Here is an 11,162-nt window from a genome sequence, read left to right on the forward strand (position 1 = left end):
TCTCAGAGGTTGAAATAAGCACCTATCTTATTTTGATGTTTCTTATTTAGAAATGCAATAAGAATTCACTGATGTTTCTATTACTGATTTTGAAAACATATCTGAATAGGTTCAACTAAACTGCCAAATCTTTCCTTAATTTGAAATAAATGGCATAGTCATTTGCAAGAAAGCTCTTTTTAAAAAGCAGCTCGTGTACTGATAACTTTAAGAGAATTTTGAGAGAGAAAAGATACTAACACTGCTTTTGTTTAAGGCGATTTATAAAAGCATTTAGCACGGACTCATTTCATGTTTTAAAAAATCCTGTTCATCAGTTGCTTTTATTGAAGGGGAAAGGATGGTGCTTTTTTCCTTTTGCTACTTTTTTTATTTTATACATCAACAAAATAATCTTTAAACTTCTTTTTTTTAAAAAGAGACAATTCCAAAAAAGAAAGAAAGAAATGTAATATATGCTTTATATTTATCAATAGTCACTGACTTTTTATTTTCATACTGATCCCCCTTCAGGAGCATATGATAAGTTAAATCTTCCAGTGCTGCCTAGCCAAGACTTTTATTTTGTTTACATAACCCCCATAAAAAAGCATAATTTTTAATGGGGGTTTTCAAGTAAATGTGAATATAAAATCTTTCACTGCACTAATATCAGCTGAGCATTGGTACATTTCAGTTTCTGAACATGGCTAATAGACATTTTTTTTATAATACACCGTGCCATGGAAAATCTTTAAACTATGGTGATTTCATTTTAATAACCCAGTTTATTTAATAACCCAGTGATGGCTCCCGCTGAATTTAATGGGACATATTGCCAGATGATCATAGGATTATCTAGAGGTCTACAGCTGTTCACTGCCCTTTTGCTTTTCTCTATACCCAAGCTTGGGCTTCGAATGCAATTGATGATATTCTAACCATTCTCATGTTATGCTGATTCCTTGTGACCATTTTGGAATTAATGGAGGAGAATAACTGAAATAAAGAATCTAAAAAGAGTAGGGTAGATACTGTGAAATGTTACATATGTTGAGTGAAACACTCTGTTTTGAATTTGAAACAGTCTGCTTTACTTATCCAGTATTTTTAGTCTTTTGACCTTGAAATTCTTCCAGAAAGATCCATATAAAATTTGGTCATTATTGAGGCAGTTTATAGTTTTCGTAAGCAAATTGTGAGTTTAATTTGTAACATTTTGAAATAACATGTAGTACTTTTTCCGTACTATTTTTGAATGTCCTGTTTAAGAGAAAATGGAAAATTCATAATCAAATGTAACTTAAGTTCAGTGGACATTAGCAACCATTAATATTCCTTTCAATTGTAAATACAATGTATTTCTTTTATTAAATTTATTATCCATCCATCTTACAATCACACAGTTCTGAGCAGCTTACAATCTGATAAAGTATAAAAGATTAAGAATTAACAGAAGAGCAGCTAAGATGGGAAAGTCGTACAATGGAGTAGGGAGGTGGGAACTTGGATTTAATCTAATAACCATCTCCAGGAAAACACTCCCCATTTGGACTCCAGGCCAACTGCCAGAACCAGATACTAAGGTTTTACCTTACCTCGAGGTGTCCTGTGTTGCTGCACAAAAGTCTCTTCTTCTGGGCCTGGCTGACAGGGACTATAACAGGGGTGTCAAACTGCCGGCCTACGGACCGGACGCGTCACGTGGAAGCTGCGCCCAACCCATTGCCGGCAATGGCAAAACAGTCCCGATACGTTGTGCGACGTCATGTGACATCGCAAGTTAGACATGTCTAGTCTATAGCATGTCCCTTCTGCCGGCACAACTGTTCATTATTTATTCTTTACAAGAGTCACCTTATAGGGGAGATGGGCGATTTATAAATTGAATAAATAATAGCAACAGCACTTAGACTTATATACCACTCCATAGTGCTTTGCAGCCCTCTCTAAGTGGCTTACAGAGTCAGTATATATTGCCCCCCAACAATCTGGGTCCTCATTTTACCGACCTTGGCCAAGGATGGAAGGCTAGTCAAACTTGAGCCCTTGAGGATTGAACTCCTGGCTCTGGGCAGAGTTAGTCTGCAATACTGCATTCTAACCACTGCACCACCATGGCTCTTTAAAACACCATAATTTTAAATTCATGTGATTTTCATATTGTAAAATTTCCAAATCCCAGTATAAAATATTGGTTATTGTCTTACACAGACATAAATGGTTTAAATCCAGATTATTTAAGAGCTGTACTATATTATCTTTCAAGTGTATTAATATCTGAAGTGGAGGCTCTCTTCTAGGCTTCATGGAGGGAAATACAAAACTCTTGAACTTTTTCAGTGATACATCAATTATTGTTGTTACTATTATTTCCAGAGCTTAAGATTTCTAGACTTGTAGGTCCTTGCCTAAGGACTTTTTTTGTCCCCTTTCTTATGATTGCTTAATACTTTTGACATGAAGATGTTTTTAATTTGACAAGCCTTTAACTTCTTAAGTTAATGTCACTTTTCAAGTTTATTTAATTTTCTCTGAAATTTTACCAATTACCCATATTAAATGTTTTTAAGAAAAAGAATATACAGGTAGTCAGTCCTTAACTTAAACAGCAGTTCATTTAGTGACCGTTCGAAGTTGCAACCTCACTGAAAAAATGACTTAGGATTTGCAGAATCTCCAAAACCACAATCTTCAAAATCACAAAATCAGACGCTTGACAATCGACTCATATTTATGACGGGTGCAGTGTCCTAGGGCCATGTGATCACTTTTTGCGATCTACTGACAAGCAAAGTCAATGGGGAAGCCAGATTCACTTAACAGCCAGGTTACTAACTTAACAATTACAGTGATTTCACCTAACAACTCTTGGAAATAAGGTCATAAAGTGGGGTAAAATTCATTTAACATTCTCTTACTTAGCAACATAAATTCTGAACTCAGTTGTGGTTATGTTAGTCAAGGACTACCTGTAAAAGGTATATATAAAATATTCACATTTTTAAGTATATACAGAATTCATGAGGAACAAACTATTATGTTTGCATAACTAGGTATTCCATCAGTCCTTCCCTCCACCTGCTTGAGGCTTGCCCTGGTCACTCAAAACTCAGGCAGTGGAGAGGGATCTTTAGACGAAGAGAAGTGCATTTTCATTGCCTAAGTAGAAGTCTGTTTGCAACATTATCCTTATTGCTCCTTTAGGAGAAAAAAAATCCTTTTTACATTAAATATAATTCAAAGTTAACTTACAGTGGAAGTTAATTACATTAAAGTACACTTCATATTGAATTTGAACTGGAACATCCCAAAATGTAGTCTTTTGTGAGACTGTTTGCTCCAGAAGAAGTAAGGCATCGAAAGATCAGCATGTATAATCCTGACTTTTATGTTGTATTTTAATATCCACTGAATCCACAAGGGCATTTTCCCCATCACTGTGGCAGAAAACGTCCTTTGAAAGCAAAAGGGAATCTTCTGTTAAATGTACTGTTTACACTTCGTTATTGGCAACGCTTGTTCTGTGGATTGAATAATAAAAGCAATTACGCAATTGACATGTCAGCCTGAAATTGTGCTAACATTCACTTTAGTGGATTCACCAGAAACGATGTAACATGTCTTAGCCATAATGTGAGATAAGAGAGAATTGTGTACTTTTGACATCGGTTATAAAGAAGCAATTAATTTTCCTGAGGAAGAGTGAAAATATGCAGTATTGGGTATTTTTTATTTATTTTTTTGCAAGTGGGAAGCTTTTGAGTCCTTGGGGAGAAGGGCGGCATATAAATTTAATAAAATCTAAATCTAAATCTTGAGCCATCACACACATGGCATTTTAATAATAAAATCACATTTACTGATGGCTAATTATTTTTCTTTCTTACAGCAAGCAAGGATTTGGCACAGACATCCTATTTCATGGCTACCAACAGGTTGTTATCCTGAACCTCTTTGTTGCACTGTTGTAGCACACTATAGCTTCCTTTACTGCAGGGCCCCCTACTTGTGTCTAACCCTTGTTGCAACAGGCGACTGGGCTGTCGACTGTGGTGGTACCTTCCTGTTTGCAGTGCGGTGTATTGTACAAGGGCCTAATGGCACAAAGGGGTTAAATGCACGATGTGAAGTGTAGTGGTGCTTTCTGGTGGCATTTTGTCGATTGTGAGTGCATAAGTCTAAAATTGGTAGCCTGAATAGCAGCTAAAGATTACAGAGAGATAAACTTAACCTAGAAATCCGAGCTTCTTGGTAAGTACAAAGCTGTTTCTAGTTTACCCTTGTAGTTAATGGCAATTTTTTTTCTTAGTAAAAATATCAAGTTTGTTTTTTTTTTAAAAAAAGTGAAATTAAGGCATTAGTTAAAATACATTCTTAGATACATTAGAACCAGCTTAAATATTTCTCGTTGCAGAAGCTATCTGGTTCTATAATGTAGTTGTCTTTTTTTTAAGCCCTATTTACCATTTAACTGGTCAGATGCTGCCCAGTGAGTCTTCAGACCTGAATAAAAATAAAATACCAGTGAAAATCAACGTAACCTTGGTAAACCTATAAGAAGAGAAAGGCAGACCAAGGCAGCTATTTAATGCTAAGAAGCACAGCATACAACACATAGCAATACATTAGATAATTTTATGGGTAAAAGATTTTTAAGAATTCAGAAATAGTGGAGTTTCTAACTTAGTGTTTCAGTTTTGAGACAATGAAAGAAGAAAACAAAAGAGAGCTAGTAGTGGATTAGCATGTATGTAGCAGAAATTAAAATGGGATTAAGAATTTCATCTGGAAAATTGCAAGAAAAATAACCTGGGGGAAGATGTGATATCCTAGGAACTTAGGATTCAATTCAGATATTAAACTTAATAAAAAAGTGCGGAGGAGAATCAGCAAAAATCATTAAAGTAATTGGGGTGAATGAAAGTGTGGATCCAGTGTTAAATATTATCTTAAGAAGTTATAGTAGTTGTGTGAATGAAAGCTGGAAAATCATGGTGACTTCTTCAGAGCTATTTTTGGAATGTTTGGAATGACATATTATTTAAAGAATAAGATTAACATTATTATGTAAAAATGCATGAACAGATACGTATATATACACATAATTTGGGCAAAAGAAATTAACGGGTTGATATATAGTTGCTATTCTAACTAACCTTTTTCAAGGCTGTTTTAGAATATAAAATTGACATAAATTCATTATTTCTTAAACAATAACAATTAATACATGCTGTATTTCCAGGTGGATTTGAAGAGAAAATTTTTGGTTTTTCCTTACTCGATAGCTTAGTTATTACCTCAGTAACTTTAAAAATAAAACATCAACAATGATGCAGTAAAATCTAGATGACCTGATTTTTGCAAAAATGTTATATACATTAATATTTTGGCATTTTAAATATTAAGATATGTCTTTTAGATGTAAAACAGGGAGAAAACAGGCTTCGACTCAACCCGGCCAAGACTGAGTGGCTGTACATACCGTCATCTCGTTTAGTCCAAGAGGTTCCATCTCTGACTATAGGAGGAGAGATGTTACCTCCCATTGATAGAGCACGCAATCTGGGCGTCCTCCTAGATTCACGACTCAGTTTTGAAGATCATATTGGAGTCGTGGCTAGGGGGGCATTTGCACAGATTCGTCTTATATACCAATTGCGCCCCTTTTTGGACCGAGATGCCCTACGTACAGTCACCCACGCACTCGTTACCTCCCGTATTGATTACTGTAATGCTCTACATGGGGCTGCCCTTGAAGACCACCCGGAGGCTTCAGCTGGTGCAGAATGCAGCTGCACGGGTTGTGATGGGAGCACCCCGATACTCCCATATTACACCCCTCCTGCGTGAGCTGCATTGGCTACCAGTTGCCCTCCGGGTGAGATTTAAGGTGCTGGTACTTACCTTTAAAGCCCTACATGGCTTAGGTCCAGGATACTTGCAGGACCATCTGCTGCCGGGAACAAATTCCCATCGTCCAGTACGCTCACACAGAGAAGGCCTCCTCAGGGTACCGTCAGCTAGGCAATGTCGGCTGGCGACCCCCAGGGGGAGGGCCTTCTCTGTGGGAGCGCCAGCCCTATGGAATCAGCTCCCCCCTGAGCTTCGGATGGCCCAAAACCTCCAATCCTTTCGCCGTGGCCTCAAAACACTCCTGTTCCACCAGGCTGACCTGGACTGACAGGCATTTTAATTAATTTATATTTAGAATTTCTAATTTATTTTTTAATTCTTTAATTTTAATTTATTGCACAGATGATTTCAATTTTATTTTTATCTTGATATCTGTACTTATTATATGTTTTGTTGTTAGCCGCCCTGAGTCCTTCGGGAGATAGGGCGGGATATAAATCCCATCAATAAATAAATAAATAAATAAATTTCCATGTGTTTAGTACGAGAAACACTAAATTCTGTTACATATCTTAGATTTTTATTTTTTTTATAAAGTCCAAAATTTGAAACTTCAAAAAATGTTTACAACCCACAACAATTGCCTTGAATATATGTTGACAAATTCTTTCCTTTTGTTCTTTTGTCTTTTCCATGATTGGCTCTTGTTCTTCCATTATGAAACATTCCCAACCACAGCCTGCACCTTACTACATTTTGTCTTCAGTACAAGCCAACTGTGATAGCATGTGTATGTATACATTTGGCATGCAAGTGGTCTAACTGGGAAATCCCTGTATCAACTGATGGAAAACATTGGTGGGAATATGTAGATGCTTCTGTAACTTTAGAATTACTTGATGGTAAGTAATATAAGCTTTCCTGTATCTTTTTAAAATAATTAACTGCTTTGCTTGTGATACGCTGTATTAATATTAACTATATTAAGGTGATATTGGCTAATTTATACATGTCTTTAGTTTCCTGAAGACTAAGGTTTGTTCTTTCAGAATGTAATGTGAGCCATCTTACTAGAGTTTAATTAAGAATGTTCAGGCATGTCAGTTGAGCTGTTGGGTTATTATTATGCAGTGGAGTTTTCCATCATCATCTATGCTGTCTTTAGATTTCAGACCACAATCTTTCTGGAGCATTTTGGGAAGGGAGAGAAAGTATTCTGCCAGATGATGTGCTTGCATCAGTGAGATAATGGTACAGTTACAAAACTAAATCTGAAAAAAACTATCTGTTCTGGATTTAAATTATATGAAATACCAGATTCAGAACAAGCTTATTAGCCAAGTGAAGAGGTAAAGAAAATTTGAACTTTATGATAAGCATAACCATCTAATGGTCATTTTTTGAAGTTCAAAGTTTAGTAGATACAGATTTAGCAAGAGGAAGTAAGTTGCAGTCATCTGACCTAAAGTGGTTTGGTATTTTGATTGAAAATAATGCGAGGAGGGTCAGTCTGGCGCTCTGTATTTTTCATCTTTTGCTGACCTTTTCAGTTAGTTGTCACCTCCATCACAAGAGGACATCCTGATAGAAAATATTAAATTAATTCTAGGCAGTCCATTAAAATGCAGGTTCTCAGATGGTAAGTTACCACTTCCAGGGTGATCACGAGAACTTACTGTGTATGGATGCCTTTGCTGAATTGCTGGTGGTGGACAAGGCTACATGGGTCACAGAGTTCTCGGTGAATAGCCTTTGCACTCAGGGACTGGCAACCCCAACCATTCATCTTACGTTTATCTAGCAAGTAGCAATAGCAATACTGCTTAGACTTATATACCGCTTGATAGTGCTTTACAGCCCTCTCTAAGCAGCCTGTTGCCCCCAACAATTTGGGTCCTCATATCCGCTTCGGAAAGATGGACGGCTGAGTCATTCAGAATCAAACTCCAGGAGTAAGCAGTGAGTTAGTCTGCAGTACTGTATTCTAACCACTGCGCCACCACAGCTCTGATTAGCAGTAGCAATTCTATCAGTGCCAGTTCACACAAACAGAACTAATTGGAAGAATTAACTGCTGCTACTGCTAAGCTTGTAAGCCGCCCTGAGTCTTCGGAGAAGGGCGGGATATAAATGGAATTAAAATAAATAAAATAAATAAATAAAATAACTTGGCCAAATAGGCCATTTGGGGAGGAAAAAGGTTTTGGGGAGGTGTGGGCTTGTAAGGGTCTGTTTTCAAAAGCAAGAAAATGAGGAATATGGAAAAATTTCCTTCCTTCCTTCCTTCCTTAGAAATTTTAACAATATAAATTCAATACAAATATTAGAAAAGAAACAAAGAAAATAAGAAAGAATAGTATATTAGTAAAAAAAAAAAGAAAATCAGAAATAGAATAAGAAAATTGTTGTATGCTACCCAGGGTCATTTTTTTATGAGGTGGGTGTCAAGCTATGAACCCGGCTGCCTTTAGGAGCACTGCGTGCCTTTAGCTTGTCTACAGAGCAGGGAGGGGGGATGGAGAGGGAGTGGAATCCACAGGTGGTTTATCATCATGAGAAAGCTAGAGAAGTGAAAGTTCTGTTTTGGTAAACCAAGAATGCCTCTCATAACAAACATTGGGAATTCTATTGGACAGTGTGACCTGACCGGTCAGAGGAGAGAGGAGGAGAGTTACTCTTTTAATTAATCGCTTCCCACCTTTTCATTAGAGCCAGTTTTAGCTTCCTAACTTGCCCCTATGATTCAGCCCATTAAAGATAACATTAGAGCAGAGGTTGCCAACCTTTTCATGCCTAGCGGCCTGGAGGGAAAGGGAACAGTTAGGAAAATTGCGTGCATGCATGCAGAAATGGGACCATGTGCCGGGCTAATGGCTCTGTTTGCTAGGCGGGCAAGAGGTAGCCGCTGCTGCTAGCCCCACACAAATGGGCCATGCAACCCACGCGTGCACTAGTGGCCCCATTTGCACAGATGCTAGCTGCTGCCACTAGCCCTGTGCGTATGTGCAAATTGGGTCTGCGGGCCAGCTTGTCCCTACTGGACCCTGTCCACCAGGCCGCAGCCCATAGGTTGGGGACCCCTGCATTAGAGGGCTTTTTGACTCCAGTGTGTTTCCTGGTGGGGATTTCAGGCGGACGTTGACAATGGATGGCCATATAAATTTAATAAAGAAACCCTGTCTCTAAGGTTATGTCATAATTTTATTCTTTCCATATGCTCCCCTCTTTTTTTTCTAATTAAAATCACTCCCTGTCCTGATAGACAAGATTGTTTTCTTATTTATTTTACAGTCATATATTTGGAACTTGTTCCTCTGGAATCATCAACTGCAGATTCCATCTAGAAATTGTAATTCAACCTCTAAACAATAATTTGAACCTAAATCATAAGGAACTATATTATCCAGTCTTGTCTCTCCATGAATACAAAATGGATTCAGAGGCTGAGAGCTAACAAATTTCTTTAAGCCAGCATTTAGACTTAGAAACATAGACATTTTTCCATGAATATATTATTCTATTATTTCCATTCTTCATATATTGATAGATTTCAGAGGTTTAGGACATAATTTAACAGAATATTGACATTTTAACCATTTTAACTGCTTTTGAAGAATCTGGTTCACCATATCAGTAATTCTTAACCAATATGGTATTACAAGTGGACAGAACCATAACACGCATACCAAAGTTTGTTGAAACTTATTACATCTTTAGCATAAAAATAATGAGTCAATTTTCTTAAATAACATTCCTGGACACAGGTACTAATGCTGCATACATTTGCTGTTTTGTTGTATACTACTTCAGACTTATTTTCTGAAGTCTACAGAAATTAAGTAATTTTTTTATAGTTTGTACTATTTGAAAAAATACAGTGTAAAAATGAAGAGCCTTGTTAATACAAAGCAAACAGTAAATCCAATGCTTATTACTGAGAGTATATTTTTAGCAGAGATTCTGTAAAAAGACATAATGTCCTGCTTCCTGTATAGCATTAGGACTCAAACATCAAGCTATGATAAAACGAGTGATGCTAGGCCTTAAGGTGGTGTGATCAGTGTTTGAACCATGAGGACTTGCAGCTCTACCTCCCAATCTTTTGGGAAAAAAATGGTGATGCTATGATACTAATGGAAGGAGAATAACCAACATTTTAGAAATTATCGAAATTTTGCTTGAGGGAAAGTCCCACAAGAACCATTTTCAGTGATGCTCTGAAAAACAGGCTAACATTGCACCAGTGATACCTGGTTTTGAAATCTTGGGCTGCAGAAGGGAGGACTGATATGCGTTACCTGTCCACTTTTCATGTAGTAATTATTAGAAAAAAGTCCCTTTCATTCTTTGCATATTCTTAAGCATCGTTGTATGTAAACTTTTATGGGAGGAGGTAACAGTTAACAGCCAAGTCTTAAACTTGAATTTGTTTACGCTTTCTTTGTCGAGATAGAAACACTTTTCATCACTAATAAAATTGTCCTATTTTTTTTTTCTTGGACTGAAAATGCACTAAAGGATTTCAGCTAGTAATTCAAATATATTAATCTTGCATCTATTTTCTTTCGCAGAGCTAACTCATGAATTTCTTCAGATACTGGAGAAAACTCCTAGTAGACTAAAGAGAATTCGAAATTGGAGGGTAAGAATCTCTCTTGATAAAGACTGTTGTTACTAATACAGGGAATCCTCGACTTAACAACAGTTCATTTAGTGACTGTTCAGAATTACAACAGCACTGAAAAAAGTGACTTACGACCATTTTTCACACTTGCAACCATTGCAGCATCCCCAGGGTAACATGGATTATATTTCGATGCTTGACAACTGACTCACATTTATGACGGTTGCAGTGTCTCAGGGGTGGGGTGGGCGCAATGTAATCACCTTTTACAACCTTCTGAGAAGCAAAGTCACTGGGGAAGCCAGATTCAATTAACGACCATGTTACTAATCTAACCCCTGCGGTGATTCAGTTAACAAATATAGCCAGAAAAGTCGTAAAAGGGGGCAAAACTCACTTAACAAATTTCTCACTTAGCCAATTGTGGTTGTAAGTCAAGGACTACCTGTATGTTGATATGTGTGCCTTGATGTTTTGCTTTAGCTTTCTTGAAGTATTCTGGACAAATCCAAAATAGAAATGTTATATATTTTCCTTCGCTTGCCTTTTTTTCCTGTAATCCCCATATACCTTTTAAATTATCGGCTTGCTTGTTAAAAGAGACCTGCTGAGCAGACTTTGAGGGTTTGCCTCCTTCCCCCAGGGGTTTCATTCTGCAGCTGGAATCTGCTTCTGTTTATAGATCTGTGGTATTCCACCTTAC

At 37.2% G+C, this 11,162-nt stretch overlaps 1 protein-coding gene across 5 annotated transcripts in view; it reads left to right on the forward strand.

Annotated features, from left to right (window-relative positions):
- Positions 1–11,162, forward strand: part of CCNT2 (cyclin T2) — a gene marked incomplete at its 5' end in the record, with an annotated part of 32,128 nt that overhangs the window by 15,102 nt on the left and 5,864 nt on the right. For 4 of the 5 annotated variants that reach the window (XR_014028286.1, XR_014028287.1, XM_081342011.1 and 1 more), the window contains 3 exons: positions 3,872–3,917; positions 6,574–6,737; positions 10,407–10,477. Coding sequence is in view for 2 of the 5 variants with exons in the window: in XM_081342011.1 (XP_081198137.1) it covers positions 3,872–3,917; positions 6,574–6,737; positions 10,407–10,477 (281 nt within the window). Of the gene's footprint in view, positions 1–3,871; positions 4,234–6,573; positions 6,738–10,406; positions 10,478–11,162 lie in introns of those variants that run through there. The other variant, XR_014028288.1, reaches the window with a different exon arrangement.

The sequence above is a fragment of the Vipera berus genome (assembly GCF_964194415.1).
Source record: "Vipera berus genome assembly, chromosome: 1".
NCBI classification, from domain to species: Eukaryota; Metazoa; Chordata; class Lepidosauria; order Squamata; family Viperidae; genus Vipera; species Vipera berus.